The sequence below is a fragment of the Parambassis ranga genome, chromosome 5 (assembly GCF_900634625.1).
Source record: "Parambassis ranga chromosome 5, fParRan2.1, whole genome shotgun sequence".
NCBI lineage: Eukaryota > Metazoa > Chordata > Actinopteri > Ambassidae > Parambassis > Parambassis ranga.
In genome coordinates this window covers 14,150,837-14,168,574 of record NC_041026.1, presented here as the reverse complement: position 1 = coordinate 14,168,574, position 17,738 = coordinate 14,150,837, and the positions used below count along the sequence as shown (strand labels likewise).

At 40.6% G+C, this 17,738-nt stretch overlaps 1 protein-coding gene across 1 annotated transcript in view; it reads right to left on the bottom strand.

Annotated features, from left to right (window-relative positions):
- Positions 1-1,805: 1,805 nt before the first annotated feature.
- Positions 1,806-17,738, bottom strand: part of LOC114436335 (potassium voltage-gated channel subfamily D member 3-like) — a 65,683-nt gene continuing 49,750 nt past the window's right edge. Inside the window, exons 2-6 of the mRNA XM_028406541.1 lie at positions 15,053-15,215; positions 8,118-8,219; positions 4,065-4,157; positions 2,408-2,667; positions 1,806-2,037 (exon numbers count right to left, since the gene is read on the bottom strand). Of these exons, the coding sequence (XP_028262342.1) occupies positions 1,806-2,037; positions 2,408-2,667; positions 4,065-4,157; positions 8,118-8,219; positions 15,053-15,215 (850 nt within the window). The remainder of the gene's footprint in view (positions 2,038-2,407; positions 2,668-4,064; positions 4,158-8,117; positions 8,220-15,052; positions 15,216-17,738) is intronic.

Sequence of the window (17,738 nt, the reverse complement as noted above, 5' to 3'; positions counted from 1 at the left end):
CTGACATGTTTCTTTTGACAAAACTGTTTGAACTCAAGGGTCAGCTTTTCCTTTGTTTTTAGTTTTTTAAATCGTCTTAGATGTGCTGTCCTTTAAGTTTGAGCTGCTGAATTGTTCTAGTAGGGTGTCACATTAATAAATCCTGCTCAAGGACTGGTAATATATATGTATATACTCTTATACGAAGGATTGAGGCCTTTGTTGAGAAGACTTTCTCTGTCTTCTGTCTTCACAAAGACAGGACAAAAGATGGGACCTTTTGTCTGTGACATCCACGTGTTCTCTTTTTGTGCTGTTCCATCACGTGTTTTCAGACCTCTGAAGTACCCAACATGGATGGTACTTTTGTTATTTACCAATATCAGGAAATCAGTAGCAACCTCAATCGAATATGATGCAAGGTAGTTTGGGGACCTTGAGTTGGGATTGTTTTGCTAAATAATCTTATTCCTACGGTGTCCATGAAGGTCAAAACACAACGACGTTTCACATTACAGAAAGTGCAGGGACAACACTTCTTGCTTCTGATTGGACAGAACCCGAGAGTGTAACATCATTTCCTGTTTCAGCTGTGTCCGTGCATGAGTTTTAAACTGTGTTGAAAAGAATGGAGGACGAGATGACATAAATACAGGAACATTTTGAAAGAGGACCCACACATACATACAGTGTTTACGCTTCAGCATAGCTGGCCATTCACAAAGCGTCATTTCCTGACTGGCAGTGAAACAGCCAATCACATCAGCTTATATTTTAGCATGGGTTCTCTCCAATCAGAAACAAGACGTGCTGTCCCTAATCTGAAATGAGTTTTGACCTTCAGGGCCACCGTATGTTCCTCTGTTGTTATGTAGAATGTCAGTTTTCTAAGAACAACTTTTAATTAATAAACAGATTACAACTAAAAGCAGGAAATTTAGTAGTTTTGTGAAATAACTGAAGATTTCCCAACAACAGAGTGATGACGCAGAGTCACTGATGTCCAGCAGGCAGCACTGTGAGGTCTTAACAGGTGTGCTTTTCTCAGACTGTCTGAAAAAAAACATTGCCATGTTTATGTGTTTTCTCTCCTTATAAATCCCCAAAATATTCAAAGTTTTTCAGTTTGAAAAGGCTGAACTGTACATGGTCCATAAGACGCTCAGCTGTAAATACCATAAAGAATATCCGTCTCCAGTAGGAAGTTATAAGTCACTAACAATCACAGTTTGGCTTTGACATAATGGCTAGGCAAGAAAAAAAAACACTCTCCAAAAAAGGAAATTACATTTTAGCCATGACATTAGCAGCATCGGTTACTGTGACTTCTTCGAATGCTGCTGTAAAGAAAACTGTTTTAATTAATTTTTTTTTGTGTCTCAAAATACTTAAGACAAACAACACACAACACAAACAGGACCACTCAAATTCCACAGTCAACATCTTCATTTTTGTTCAATAATTAAAGTCAACAAATCTCCTTTTCTCTGTGAATTCACTTTAAATTTATTGTGAATTTGCCGACAGCAGATGTCTGTCTCCACAGAGCCTGCTGTAAAACATCTGTACTGCTGTCAGAAACTATTAGAAGTGCAGCGGGTCTCTCCGTATCTACAGTACATACACAACGCGACAAGTGTGTGGTTCTCGGTTCACATATCTACAGTACTCTACATCTGGTTGACTCCTCTGGAGTACAGCTGTCTTCTCGTTGACCCTGTAGGGTGGGGGAGGGGTGCTATGCACCCATCAATGTAGTGTTACCTGCTTCATCTTCCTCCCTCTTCATCTTTTTCTTTCAGAGTTAACATCTGTCAGCCAGAGAGTCACAGAGCTGAGACTTTGATGATGTTGGCTGAGCTTGTTGTGGTCTGGATGCTCGGGGTTCCTGGCTGGCCCGCAGGCGGGGGCGGCCGCCGCAGTGGGGGGCCATGCAGGCCGTCTCCATCGGGGGTTAAAGCAGGGGGCGTCGGGAGGCTGATGATGGCTGTGGTGATGCGGCCGCTTTTACAGTTGATCCTGCTGCTGTCATCAGTTTTCAGGTTAAGGTTTGAACGGCTGTTATAAGAGTGAAACAACAAAAACACACCATTATCAATACAGACTCACAAACCACCAATGAGCAGCTTCAGTGTCCAGCCAGTAAAAAAATTACCATCATGTCCTACTTCAGTTGTGAGGTGTTCATGCTTTTATTTGTACTTTTTAGGCAAATTAAGCAGCTGAAAATAATTTTGGCATCTTTGAAAATGATGCGTTTCCCAAAAAGCACTGTTCAAAAACAGTAGGTGGCCAAAGCAGCGCTTCATAAACAATGTTTGTCCTCATAAATTGGTCAAACAGCCTTGATAAAACTACAACACATTTCAGCTAAAATCCATTATCAGGCCTCTCCTGCTCCTGTCACATCTGTGTTGTTGAGTTTCACCTGGCGTGTGTGACAGTGGGGTCACCAGCACTGTATGTGGATGCACTGAGCTCCTGCAGCGGGCCCTGGTGTGCTGGGACGGGAAGGGCGGGGGGAAGGCTGGCGTTCGGCAGGGGAAGGTTTCTCCTCCCCCTTCGGCCACAGCAGGTACCCACGGGGCTGTCATGGCTGACTATAGAGGGGCTGCGTGAGGGGAAGGTCTGCAGCGCAGTCTCTAAACAGTTCTGCTCGTAGATTTGCTCGTCCACAAACTCATGACCCTGCAGAGCAAAGAAGGGTGGAGAAGCATGTTTCATTTCTAAATCAAATATTCAGAATAAGTATATAAAGTCAACACAGATACTATGATAACAGAGAGAACTGGCACCTTAAAGTGGTGGAGGAAGTACTGAAGCTTGGTAATTAAGTAAAAGTACAAATAACCAGCAAAATATATACTCAAGTAAAAGTAGAAGTGCTACATCAACAATCCTACTTAAGTACAAGTCTTAAGTACTTACTTTTAAATGTACTTAAAGAATTAAAAGTAAAAGTACTCATGGACTGAATACATATATTTGATTTCCAAAGGCAAAGGATATCTGAACAGGTTAAAATAATCAAAGAAATCATCTTGAAATTAAAATTGACAATGTGTAGTTAATTTACATTTTCAGTACCAGAAGCAGCTATGGACAGGTCTGTGTGTCATGAGGCAGGCTGTGGGCATCAAGTGAACAGAGAGGCTGCTAATAAAAAACAGGCATTCACCATTTTTACTGTGTCAGTATTCCTGCTTCAGATTAATGTTATGATTAATGTTAATCAGACATTAATGGATGGATTTGTGTTAGCAGACAGTAGCTAACTAGTCAGCTAACTGAGCCAGAGCACCGGCAGCATGACTGAGGCTCATTATAGAAACACAGCAGGCAGCTTGACACCATCTCCATGCAGAGTCTGACCTCACATCAGTCCAGCAGTACAGTCCAGCACAGCTGTATGAACACAACTGTATTCATAAATGTACTTGTAACTACAGACATTGTAAAAATTTGTGGGATAGAATCACTGACATGCCTATGAGTTCTGATCAATAATGATCTGATAACATCTACTTTGCAGGTGGCTGGTGAACTTGTTGGCATAGCAAGCATGAAATACCTTCATACAGCTGAGTCTACAGCTCTACCTATTATCCCATACTGATCAGTCAATACTGAATATTAATAACATCCTGGTGTATCCTTACTCTGTGTGTGTGCTCTGGTTTTAGTCTGGCCTGTTCTGGCTCAGCTAGTCTTGCTACATGTTAGAACAAAAGCCCCACCATGTCTCATGGAAACTATCAAACTGACATGTAAACATTTTGACAGAGTTGGTTCCAACTGATTTTGAAGCGCAGGTTTGACAGGAGTGAAAATCGAACCGTCACCGTGACAGACATCTTTTGACAGCAGTAAAACTCCCTCAAGACTCCGCTTAGATCAGTTTCAGTGGGAATCTGGGAGCTACAGGGTGAGTCTGTGTCAAATACAAGCTTCTGTCAGAAGACAAAATAATATTCACCTAGGAGTGGAACAGGATGTTAGCATGTGTTAGATTTACTAAGTTAACATCCTTTTAATACCAAAAATAAACCTGTTCAAGTCAAAGAGAGAGGGAGAGATGCACTCACCGTGGTCTTTTCCAGACAGTGCAGTAGGTGGTGATGTTGGCTCTCTAACAGAGAGGTGCACTTAGTCAGCTTCTGCTCATCTTCTTCTGTACCCTGATTACACACACACACACACACAGACACACACAGAATAATTCAGGATATTGCCGGTGCATCCCTGGACATGCTTCACTCTGCTCGGTGAGATAAAACGTCTGATATTTACTGAGGACTCTGTAAATGAACTTTGCTGTCAGTAATGAAAACTCAGCGACGTGGCGCTTCCCTTCTGCCTCGTGTCATCCATTTTCTGAACTCAACTCTCATTCTTGTTGATTTTACTCCTTTCCATTGTGAGGAGCTAGCTCCTGCTGTTTGCATTCAAATAATTTACTAGCCTATTAGCTACATAATGGAGCACATTTCTGCATAGTGTGAATTGATCCCCCAGCCTTAGGCTTGCCTTGGCAAGAGGTTTGTTTATAATCTATTTTCTAATGTGCAATTTTTCTGTCATTCCTGTTGGTCTGGATCTTCATGTTATGCCAGCAGTAAAATAACTTCCTCTTTCAGTGTGAGGAAATAACAAATAAATTGTAAGACCGTGTTACCGCCAGCTCTCTTACTTAATTATCTAAGTAGGTACCAGCGAGCATTATTTGATGCTTCGGGCAGCTCGACTGTTATTGATGTCTGAGGCTTTCAAAAGAAGAAAAACAGCAGAGTCTGAGAAAAACAGAAACTTATGGAACCATTTGTTGGTAAATCTCCAAACAGGACTCAGTTTCAAAGCTCAGCCTCCAATATAGCTTAGCCTCACAGTAATCACAATTGGCAAATAACATGAAAAGTGAAAGCAAATTATTTCTCTCCCCACAGAGTGCATTGTTTCTCAGAGGGATTTGGGTAGGAGGCGATCCAGCCCAGGGACTCATTCAGAGTCCAAGAACATGAACAATACAGTGATGTGGGCACGAGGACAGCAAGCTATCTGATGTGTCTGCACACACACAAACACACACTGTGGAGCTGTAGACTAAGGCCCATGTCAAGATTCATGTGTCTTTCATGTACTGAAAGAAATCTGTTTTTCTACAGTCCATCTGTCATGTGACTAATCAACTGTAGTAAAAAAACAACTTTAATTTAGAACAATGTTTTTGGAGGCACAGTATGAATTACATCTATCTCAGTAGGCATGGCGACACATGATGGGAGCAGCCGATGTGTAATGTATGTGTAATTTGAAAATGTGAGAACTACAGATATAAAAATCCTGCAAGAAAATATTTAATTAAACTGATATGTTGTTTTGGATCACATTTTGCATGTTTATTGTATTATTCATTTTCCTTATGGCATTCCTATCATGTGAAAAGTTTGGAGTGGATCTAAATACAGGACTGTAATCTGCTGCATCCCACTCATTCTCCATTTAACTACGACCCTGATGCTCTTACAGCATCTATACTGGGTATCTTAAAACCACAAAAGTAAAATCATCAGGGCTGTGGGATGGCCGGTAACTTTCTCTCGCCTGTTGTCAAGCTCTCTTTTCTTAAACTCAAGTAAAAATACAAAAAAGACTAAAGAAAAAGAAAAAGAAAAAAGAGAGTGGATGTTTTAGATGTGCTCAATTGACTTTTTTCTTTCACATATTCTAGGTGTCCCATGCAGTTGTATAGTTTTATTAGACCCTTCTGTTAAAATGTTCTGCTACATAAATAAATAAATAAATTTAGAACAAAATAAAATAAACTGATTTTAATAAACTTCTCATCTAACCATAATATTGTTTTTTTTTCCAAGCATTAGAACACGGCATGCCCATTGCCAGCGATTCACTCAGTCGTGATCGGTTTGGTTGTTATTCCATCTAGGGAAACATCTGTCGATGAACGCCAGACCCATTTGCAAAGACAAAAAAAAAACAAATATGAGATATGGAAAGCAATTCAGATGTCTGGAACCAGGCTAAAAAAAAAGATTAACCATGAAGGCACAGAAAAACTCATGCCACTCTTAATGTGAAAAGTGAAAATTAAGTAAACAGCTGTAATGCCTGCTTACGCAACGTGATCATAAAACCTGACAGGATTATCAATAAATCATCCGCTATGATAATGACCCTGTGATCTGGGCTGGTGGTGGGGAAAAAAAATGAAAAATGCACCCATTCCCGCAGTGAACTTCTAATCTAACTATAGGCTGCATGAGAAGCAGTCATTTTGTCATATATCCCCACTCACTCCCACACCAGGCCCACGCAGCGCCTCTGACTGACTGTCAGCACTGACACCACTGTAATTTGATGCGCCAGGACTCTGGCAGCCTCATCGCAGACATGCAGAGGGATGGTTGAGGTTGGGGGGGGGGGGGGGGGGGGGGAGGGGGGGGGGGGGGGTCGCTCAGCACTCACAGATGGCATTTATATGATAATTCTAACCACTTCCAGACACCCATGAGCTTTCTCACTGGACTCGATTAGATCCAAATGGATTTTAGTAACCATCTGCAAGGAGGGGAGTGTGTCACTGAAAGCAAGAGTGATTGACTGGATGGGAAGGATATAGGCAATTTGCTCATGCATTACCAAACACATTTTTTCATGGTGGTGACATTTAAAAAAAAAACCAGAGATGAGTAAAAATGGAGCAGAACACAGTGATGGGTGTTTCCCTTGAAAAAAATGGCTGTTTGAAAGTGGACCTATACAGAAAAAATGTAATTAATGAGAAATGGTTTGACATTTAGAAAATTATTATTATTTCTGCTGTAAAGTGGAGGTGTGCGGGGATTTGACTTGTTATTGGAGGCAGCCTCAAGTGGTCACATTGGCTCTTTTCGTGTTTTCTCTTTGCTGCTGTGTTACTTGGGTCTGACTGGGGTCAGAGTGGCTGCTAAATGTAATAATACAACACAATGAATAACAGCTATCACAGGACAAGCTGCTCTTACTGTTAGAGAGGTTAGACTGGGTTCTCATTTGTCTAACATTTCAAAGAGCTTTATTTGTATGACTTCACTTTAGGACAAAATAAAATAAGTAAAAAATAACTTTAGGGGCTTTTGACCGCTCCCTTTTAGCGAACTGATCAAGAATGGTTAGAAAAGCTCTAAAACATCTTCAGGGAACCAGTCCAGTGCCAGCATGATCTTTTATAACACACTATATTGGTGGTCATTATAGGTTTCCATGTGAAATGGCCGTGTTCTGACCTTCAGGCATTCCAGGTAGTGTTTAGTTGAAGGTTTACCGTTTACAGCGTATCTCTAGGACATCTAGAGGACATGTTTTTTTTTCTCCCAAGCAGGATTTTAGGTGGTGTTCCAGTGCACTTTTTGAGGTAGGAGCTAAGAAAATGACAACTTACAGACTGTCTGTAAAGCAGCTTACAGCAGATGCTTTAAATATTTAGACCCCTATATAAAATTACAATGGCTTATTGTTTTGCATAAGTTACATTACTGCATTATTTTAAAGAGTTCTTTTGTGTTTCTCTTGAAACAGGAAGAGGAGGAAGAAGGCTCTGTGTGAAGTCCAAAGCTGCCTTAAAATGAATCTGTACAATACTGCACTAACTATTTAACAATAACCAAAAGGCTACTAAAAAACAAGTGAAAACAACTCCTGCCAGTTTCACATTCATGCCTTAAACTAGGTCTCCGCCTGAGAGATTTGTGTGATCACACTGATAACACTCACACGGGAGATTACTAGTTAAACTCCTCTGCTGTCACCTCTGCCCTGTACAACAACATGCATGTAATGACTTCAACTTCTGCTGCTCTTTCACAGCCTCTAAATTACTTTTAAATTGTCCTTTGTTTAATTATGACAGTAATTGTTGTTTTGCTCGAGTGTGTGTGTGTGTGTTTGTGTACTACCTATTGAATTGCAGTGAGGGAGGATAATTAGCAGGAAGGTGTTCGCCAGGAACAATATGATTAATGCCTCATACTGAATTACAATCTGCTGGTCATTTTTAACGAACACATTTGAAATGACTTCCCAGGAATCATCGCCTCCACTTTGCTGTTGGTGCTTCTTAGAGGGTCAGAGGTCTTTCTCACCGTCAGCTCCAGCAGTTCGTTGAGCAGTCCGTTATGTTTGCTGTGCAGGAAGGCCTTGGCGCTGCCAGACTTGGCTATTCTTATCCTGGCCAGTCTGGCTTTCTGGGCGTGGGAAGAAGAAGAAGAGGTCACAGCATCAGACAGGGTGGGCGGGAGGTCACAGAAGATGACTAATGCCTTATTAAATGGTGAGAATCTGCCAACTCATCACACAGGCTCTGTAGTAATGTTCACAGCTCTTACTGCACTACACTTACCTCCGCAGTTTCCATTTCTTTTCTCTTCTTTCTTGAATTCTATCTGTTGCTGTCACAGCATTAATGCCTTTGGTTTTCCACAGATATTGAACCCACTGATTTACTCACACAGAGGAGATGTTGGGTCATAGGCACTGACAGTAAAAGAAACTATGTACAAAGCTTCCGTGATGTCATCCGTTTGTTTCTGAAGAGCCGTTTTGAGGCTCGGTGGGAGGCTCCTGGACGCCGCCATGTTGGCAGCAAATATGGGCGAAGAGGGGGAGCACGAGCGGAGATGAGGGGGGCGGGCAATCGCGGAAGCAGGAATATAATTAACACGAGTGTTAATTACAGTTGACACTAGAAGAAAACTTATCATTTGAGACCGGAATGGTTTTTTGTACCAGGCTGTAAACATGTTTATTTCTGCTGTGAATGTGGCCATTTTAACATGGGAGTCTATGGGAAATGACTCACTTCTGGAGCCAGCCCCCAGCGGGGGGATACTTCCACATGGGCTTCAAGTCTGAGCCCCGTAGTTCGGCTTGGTCATAAGGTGGTGCTGATTGTGGTTGATGTTGTGACTCAGGTCAGAAAAGACTCTGTGTTTAGGAACAATGTCAAGTTTCCGAAGCTGTTGCCTCAAATCTGGAAGGACACAACCAAACGAGGAGTTTTGTTTGTGTGTCTGTGTCATGTATGTGACATTTTGTACCTATACGGCACAACTTGAGTTTAAAGTTTCAAAATCTTCTGCAACACTTTTACAACAAAAATAATTTCCTCTAATAAAGGCGTAGGTGTCCCATTATAAACAGACACATTATGAAGTGTTTGGGCGAATGTGCTACATCATCACTGTGACACAGCTCACCGACTGCAGCTCATTCAGTTTCTCCTGGTTGTTTGAGTGATGAGCTTCTCACAAGGAAGCTGTAAGCAGGCCCTGCTGAACAGCCACACTTACAACAGACATAAGCTGTCATAGGTGGAAATAAAGAAGTTATTGGTTGAATTTGGGTACATTTGAAAGATGCTTGTACTGAAAATGTAACTACTACTTTTTAAAATTATTTTAACCTGTACATATATAAAATATTAAAAATCAATTGTGTGTCAATCAATCTATTGATCATTTTGTAGCCCGCAGGCCAAAAAATTGTGGTCACCCCTGATATAGAGCAATACTCCTAATATAAATGTGTGTTTTTCCATATTTTTTCAATATAAAATATTTTTCAGGGAGTCATTCAATGTCGAACCGCCACTAGCTAACATGATTAAGTGGTAAACTGCCATATTAGCTGTTGCCTCGTCACTCCATCTTCATTCTAGCATTATTATTTTAAATTGCTAAAGAGTTTAAGCACTGTCTACGTACCATATTTATTCAGTTCAACTTTTGTATTTTTTGCTTTGTGTATTTTCCCGGCGTCTTTATTAGGTACATATAAATGTCAGGAAACCTGATGCCTGGCCACATGTCAATATTCATAGATCATTGCTTCTTTGGTAAGTATGACAAATCACTGTCGAGTCCAGCTGCCTTTAATGTAAGTAGATAATTAACTGATTTACTCCTGTTACTCCCGGCTTATCCTTAAGAAGGCGGTCATGTTGCTGGATGTGTTCTGGGGAAGTGACACTTGCACATAGCCTTTATTGGACTGTAAACAATAACCGGACAGTCACCAGCTACACTGGAAACCTTCAAATATCAGCCGTTGCTCTCAGAGACTATAGAAAATGGAGGAATCTGGAATTTTGAGTGTTTTTTAGATAAACATCTGTCAAGATATCACCTTGAGATTAAGAAACTAATGATGGATATCTCTTCACACAGTTCCCAATTAACTGAGAAAGTCATTAAAAGTAATTATTGCAGTAGGTGCAATCTTAATTGCGAAATAAATGAACTGTTGTTCTGATGGGTCGACAGCTTCAATACAATAAAGTCTTTTTCAAGTAAATACTTAATTATTTATTGTTTACTCTTTCATGTATAAAATCATCCCTGATCTTCTCAGTAGTTTGACTTTTTCCCCATCCAATCAACAAGACACGGTGTCAGGTAAAATTTCTGTTTGCCTTTATCATAATTTCATGTGCAGCCTCAGAAGAGCACCAAACTCAAATATGCATCCAATAACAAACTAAGAACGAGTCTTTGCAAGCTGTAGGATACCACTGAAGATTCAGCCAGACAAGAGGAACAGAAAACCTGGTGGACCCTGATCCAGCTGCTGACTGACACACAGCTGTCTGATTTATAACATTCATCCGTTTACACTTTAATCTGTCTTGTGTTTAACTTTTAACACATGCTCTCTGTGAAACAAAAATGTAAAAACAAAGCAGCAATGCAAATGAGACAGACAAGATGAGAGAGTATTTGTGCATTTCCTGAAATGAAGAAGATATTAGTACGACTGTAACCCGGAGCCTCGTCGTCTCATGGAGACATAAAGTGACAGATTTCCTCTCTTTTTTCCTTAATTGCATTTCAAAAACAGGAGACAGAAGGAGAAATATCTCCTATGAATCAAAAGTAATGGAATTAGGCTGGATGATTCAAAAATTGTCCATCAAACTGTAAACACCTGTGAAGTTGTGAGAGGTAATAATGATGTTGTGTGTGTTCGTGTTCAGGCTGTGAAACTGAAACAGAGTGAACCATTCACTGCTTCTTTCTTTGTAGCTTTAGTTGAAGAATGAATGAATTTGAAAGTGAAATTTCTGTCGTGTGCTGCCTGCTTTTTTTATTGATCAAAAGCACTACAAAGAGGGGGAAATATGAAAGAATAACTAATGCTGATCCTTCTGTACGTGCAACAACTCTGCAATTGCCTGCACAGCACTGTGCTGAGCATCCTGTCTTCACTGAGCCCAAACCGTTGTCTAAGAAACCTTCACTTTTAGGAACAGTCTGACTTGATGAAATCTCTTTTTTCTATGATGTGACAGTGCCGGTTAGGTTTAAGTTCAAAGTCAGTATGAAGCATTAAGACAGATTTGAAGGCAAACTGGTTTAAAATCAAGGCCCCAAATGGTTGATGAAGGTGTCACAGGAAGATCAATATTCTTCTCCCTGCAGTTAAAATGATTTATTTTCCAAGTGAGAGCTGCAGTGTCCATTTTTATGCAGTGAAATCATCATGAATGACATCGACTGAGCTGCAGACCAGGCCTCTCTCAGACTAGATACGATGTAGTGGTTCAAACGTTTGATGTTTAACTTAATTAACTCTAATTTTCCCTGATTAGGTGGATCCCTGATTGATTGATTGAGCGTAATCGTGGTCAGTACTGATTATGGGGTCTGATTGAAAGTGATGAATTATTCCTCTCATTCACAAATCCAGATGGACAAAGTCTGTAAAAAGAGTACTGAATGAAGGTATAAAACCCTTTTGTTTGTGTTCTGTGTCTGATTATGTGGTTGGGGTTTAGAGTTAAAGCAAACTCTTTCACAATGCTAAACAATTTGTTACAAGCTATTTGTTACCCATCTGCAACAAGGTGTTGCACCATTTCCATTTCAACCCCACATGCACCGTACTCACGCAACCACAGGAGGGCGCTTTAACACATAAACAGCAATTGTTTCAACTGTTTTCAAAAACATCGACTTCTTTGTAGTCCTAAGTGTGGACTGCTTCCTTCACCCAAACCATGATCGTTCCTTAACCTAAACACCTGAACTGACATTAAACATTAAGGTAGTACATAAGATCCCCACTGCAGAGCTAGGGTTAGGTTCTCGGCCGTCGTGAGGCATAGAGCTTCAAGTGACATTTCCGTAATGGTCTCACTGAGCTGAATGCATCAAACATTGAACCATAACTCCGCGACCTTCCAAACTCTAACCCTAACCCTAATGCAGACTGGAGGTCTTTATAAATTCCTATACTGACTTGTTTTGGGATTCACCTGCAACTGAAATTATCAACCTTAAAGTTCAATAAACCCCTATAGAGTGATGAGGAAGTATTTTATGTCTGCATAAGTTCTTTGCCTGGGCCCACCTGACACTGACTAAAACCCTGTGATGATGGATTCTGGTGATTTCACTTCATCTCTGGTCTTGGTTGACTGCACAAATCAAGCCTACATGCTCCATCATTACCTCACACAGTCAGACAGCTGCGAAAAACTCGACATGTTGGCTTTGAAACTACCACATTATCGGAACCTCTCCCTTTCTTTAACCCCAATCAGACCTTTCTCCTTCAGATTTTCTGCTTCCACTTTCTACAACTGTCTTCTTTGTCTTCTTTCTCTCTTCTTGCTCCACTTCGACCTCCTCCTTTTCTTCCCCTGACTTGCTCCTGTCGTCTTGTTTTGCCCTCACGTCTCTGGATTTTTTTTTTCTTCTCAAAGCTGCCATCTCTCAGTGTGGCTCCACTTGACTTTGCTGTCCCATTACCGGTGTGACATAAGTCCATTTACTGCCTCAACACTCAGCAGCACTGTGATGGAGAGTATACTGCACTGCTAATCTGTGCAGGTAGAAAAAAAGAAAAAAGAAAGAATCCTGTCATCTTCTGCAAGCTTTCTTTCTTTTCAAGTTAATGGGGAATTAAAAAGACTGATATCAGAGATTGTTTCTGTTGCTGGTTGTGTCCTCTGTGGCTTTGTGAACCTGAGACAGAGACACTGCTGAGCCACACATTAAAGTAGTTAGTAAGCAATGACTATCATTAAATCTAATTTGGATCCTCTACTTTCTATTTTCTGACTGAGAAGCTACAATGAGTACATGAGAAGACCTTTTTTGTGAAGTTAAATCCCCAGATGACTACATAATTGTAAAGGGAGCCTGGAGCAGCGTGTCGTTATAGAAGAATGAAGACGAATAAGATTTTAAGAGGAAGGGGAGGCCGGGAGAGAGGCAGTAATAGTAGAAGGAAGAACAGCGTTAATATAAAACAGATCTCCTTGTTCTACCATGGGGAAAACAAAGAGGGAAATGTAGCTTTAGAAGGGCATTTATGTGTATTGTTGAGTGAGTTAGCAACTTGGTAACATAGAATAGAGAAAGACATTTTCCAGATAAATATATTAACAACAGAAAGTTGCAGCACAGCGAAAAACACAAACCTCCAGGTGTCCTATAATAGAAGTATGTTCCCTGTGGGCCAGCAAACGCTCTCATGTAAAGCTGCAAGTTGTACTTTTGAAGAACAATATGCTGTCATGTCAGATTCATTCATATGAAATATTTCAATGCTCTGTTAGAATTGCGTTTTCAGAGTCCATCACAACTGCAGTAAAAATCTGCAATAGAATATTATTGCTGTTTAATTTTTTTGGTAACGCTTTACTAATGTGTTTGTAAATTAATTCCTCATTTGAAGTGGGTTATGTCTCCCTGAGTTTCTGCTTTAATGGACTAAACCTGAGCGGCAACTAAAGCTAACAGACCTTCATTGGCATGAGTTTAACTGATGACTTTTACAGTCCCGTCGTGGTCTAAATAAAATATGAATGACTCACAATCATTTACACTTTAGTACATTACACAAGTACTACACAAGATTATAGGTTTATGTGTAATTTGCTGATTAAATAATTGAATAGGTTACATTAAAATTCATAATAATGCGTATGTGTAAAGAAAATAAATATTTGCTCACATTGCTGTTTTTAAACCTTTAAACACATTGCTGTTTTTAAACCTACAAATTGTGTGTGTTTCTGGAGACTTTTGTTCTCCTCTGGTTGCTGTTGCTAGGCAACAGTTTATTTATACTCATATAAACATGACAATATCAAAATGGTTTACCAAAAAAGGAACGACCTACCCAGAATTAGCTATTATAGAACTAAAGCCATACATCTGGCTTCACCAGTCACACAAAATCACTGCAGTTACTCCACAGATTACCTCCAGTCCAGCTGCTTCAACACACTGATGCTGAGAGAGAACCACACTGGACAGTATGAAGGTGTAACAGAGCTCATTCCATTGTGTTTGAACAGATTTCAATCAGTATATTAATTAGAAAACCACCCACCTAGGAGCCTTATATCACTGTGGGTTCATATTAGACTTCCTCCTCCCTCCTCAATTAGTTATCAGCAGCTGCTCTCTAACTTAATAGCACTCTTATCTGTAGAAAAGTCAAGCCTTCAGGGGGACTGTAGTGAGAGGCCGGCTAACATTCAGTACCTTGATCTGAAGTGTGTGCGACTGAGAAAGATAGAGTGTGTGTGTGTGTGTGTGTAAATTAATGTTCTTCTGATTTCTATTGTGTGTGTGTGATGGAGCTGAAAAATGTGGAAAGTTGAAAGAGTGATTTGAAATGCAATCGTAGAACTCTTAATTGGGGTCGATCCTGTTCACCATCTCCTTTTTTAAAGTTTGTAAAAAAAAAAAAAACCTCCTCTGTACTTTTCACAAAAAAAGGAAACTCATCTGTTGTCACGATCTTTTAACCTCCTGCCATTATTTTTAATGATTTAAATTTTTAAACAAAAGACCTTCAGAAGGTTTCTAAGCGAAACCATTAGCATCCACCCACCCAGCATTTTTACTCAATGTTTCATCCTCCCATTCATTCTCATTAGCTTAATAATAATTCATAATTCTGTCACTTTGGCCGCTTGAAACTAAAGGGAGTGTGGTGCTAATGGTCAGCTAAAACATGCATGCACTCACTCACACAGACACTTATGTTTAACCCTTGACTTTACCTTCTGGGCGCGTCGTTTGTCTGCCCTCTGGTTCTGGTGGTAGATGCGGCTGAAATTGGAGACGATGACCGGGACGGGCAGAGCGATCACCAGCACGCCGCTCAGGGAGCAGATGGAGCCGAAGATCTTTCCAGCAATCGTCTTTGGTACCATGTCTCCGTATCTACAGATGAGAGGGGTTCAGATACATCAGGTACAACTCCATTCATCATCCACACTACTCTTTTTTTCACTACTCCAATCTACTTGTTTTTTATGCCCCTTTTCAATTTGTCATTCAGAAATCTGAGTAGAAAGACCAGAAAAAACATTGTGAAAGATTTCCACTTTGTTTGAGTTAGAAAAGCGGCCACATCAAAAGAAAGCGGATAGTTTTTGAATTCACCTTGACAGAGAGCTGCAGCTGAAGACAAAGAAGTCATTCATGCAGGCTGCCACTCATCAGAGAGGTCATAGGACATGAAGAATAACAGCAGTGGTAACAGTAGGAGCTTCTAGGTTCAGGTCCAAACAGAGCTGTCCATCCTCACCAGGAAAATGTTTCAGTCCTTGAAAATGGCATCGCATCAAGCATAAAATATACTAGTAGACCTGTGTATTGTCACATTCTTTTTGAAAAGCTTTGTTCAGGGAACGTTTTAGAAATGTGTAAAATGTTAATGGCTCCACACGTTCACATCCAAGGTTGTTATTTCAACAGATCTCAGAAAACATTCACTCATCCTGCTTCATCTGAAAACACTTATTTTTTGTATGTTTTTTTTTTTTTAATTAGCGCATTGCTGAGTACCAAAAACAATCCAGACACAGTTGAGTCTGATATTTTTTGGGCTGTCTGCAAATCTTTATTTGAATGTTTGAATCTTATCACCTGATACTGACCAACATTCACCTTCATAGTTCTGTTATTGTCTAGCAGCAGCTAAGATGGTTATCGACGCCTTTGTGTTTACACATGGTGCTCGGCAAGTGATTTACAGTGCGTTTTTTATTTCAGAACAAAAATAAGTTGCTGGCTATCTGTGGATGCTCTCATTCATCCAGGTCATAGTCATTTCCAAGAGTTTTATTCGAGGCAACTGGACTCAAGGATTGTTTTTTTTGGAGAACTTAAGAAGCGACTTGGGGGAGTGGCGAAACGTCTTCAAAAAACAATCCTTGAGTCCAGTTGCCTCGATTTAAACTCTTGGAAAAGTTGCTGGCTGTTATGGCTGTTAAGTGCTAAGAGTGGAATATGCACCACTACATACAAACATGCAGATGATCTCACGCAGAAAGACACTTTTTCAGTGTTTTATATGAAGACTCAGCCTGAATAGAAAAGCAGCACTAGGAGGCAAATCATTATGCATGTTCATAGCACTTTTCTACCTGCTCAAGGTATTCAAGGTGCTCTACACTGCCCAGCTGTGGTGTGCAGGAGCATTAGCCTTGGGAAATGTTGCTCAAACTGCCTTGCCAACAGAATCCTTGTGCTGCCCTGCTTAGTGCACCCAATTAGATAGAGGTGTGCTGGAGACCTTGTTAGAGATTACATTTGAAAAGACAACAAGAGTCCAGCTGGATTAAGAGGACAGATGACTACTTAGTGAGTAACACTGCTTTGGCACGTGCAGGTGAATTTAATTGACTGTTGTAAACACTGACCGGACAATTATTGGCATACTGTCCCTTTAATGCAGAATAATGTAGAGCAGGTCTTACAGGGAAGGGAAGGAGTAAATGTGTGATTGCAGACACAGTGTTATAATCTGTCCTTTTCCATGCCTGTTCTCACCTTCCTTCAAGTCTCTGATGGTTTCATTACACAGGTGAACGGCTGCTATAACAGGTGGACAGAGGCAGAGAGATAGTGCCTCTGCTATCTATGTGGCTCAGACCGGGCACAAACAAAGCCCTGCCAATGGGATCCAGGTCCAGGAAAAAGCCACGGATGCGTCGCTGGCTAAAGCTGTGGGCCACGTTGGCGTGTAGTGGAACAAATTGATTTAAAAGCAGACTTCTGGGGCGAGCTTGTAAGCTGGTGAGAAAAGACAGTGAAATCAGCTCCTAGAGAGGATCCTGATACCATGATTAAGTAGTGTGACATGAAGTGATGGGGAAATGGTGTTTGCACGTGTGATTTTGAGAGAGAAACTGTGTAATTAGAGAATAAGACAGCATGAAGGAGCATATTCCGTTGTTGTAACCCATCCTTGAGCCACATAATGTATGCTTTAAAAGCCACTTAAAAAGAAAAAAGATGAAGCACTGAAGCTTGAATTTAATCCACTAGGTTTCACTAAAACATTTGCACTGGTCCAAAGACCCTTTCTTCATTTGGTCTTTTTGGCTCCTCTAGGTTTCCTCTCCACTGCGTTCTCAACACAATAAGACTCTTGACAGGTAACACCCATGCACTGTTGACCGCTGTGCCTCTCGAGGGTCACTCTCTACTCAGACGTGGGTGTGTTTTTCTTCTCTGTTTTTTGGACCCACTCTTCTTGCTGAAAAGCTCTATAATCGCTAGACTTACCTGCCTCCTGTTTACTACCCACAAACTGAAGAGCTGAGGGATTATCACAAACCCAGCATTCTGATCTGCCTGAGTCAACATGTGCAACAAAAAAGGGATTCTTCTCTTCTTCTCTTTGTTTTCTCATGGTATAGATGAATACAGATGATGCAGAGAATAATTAATGTACAA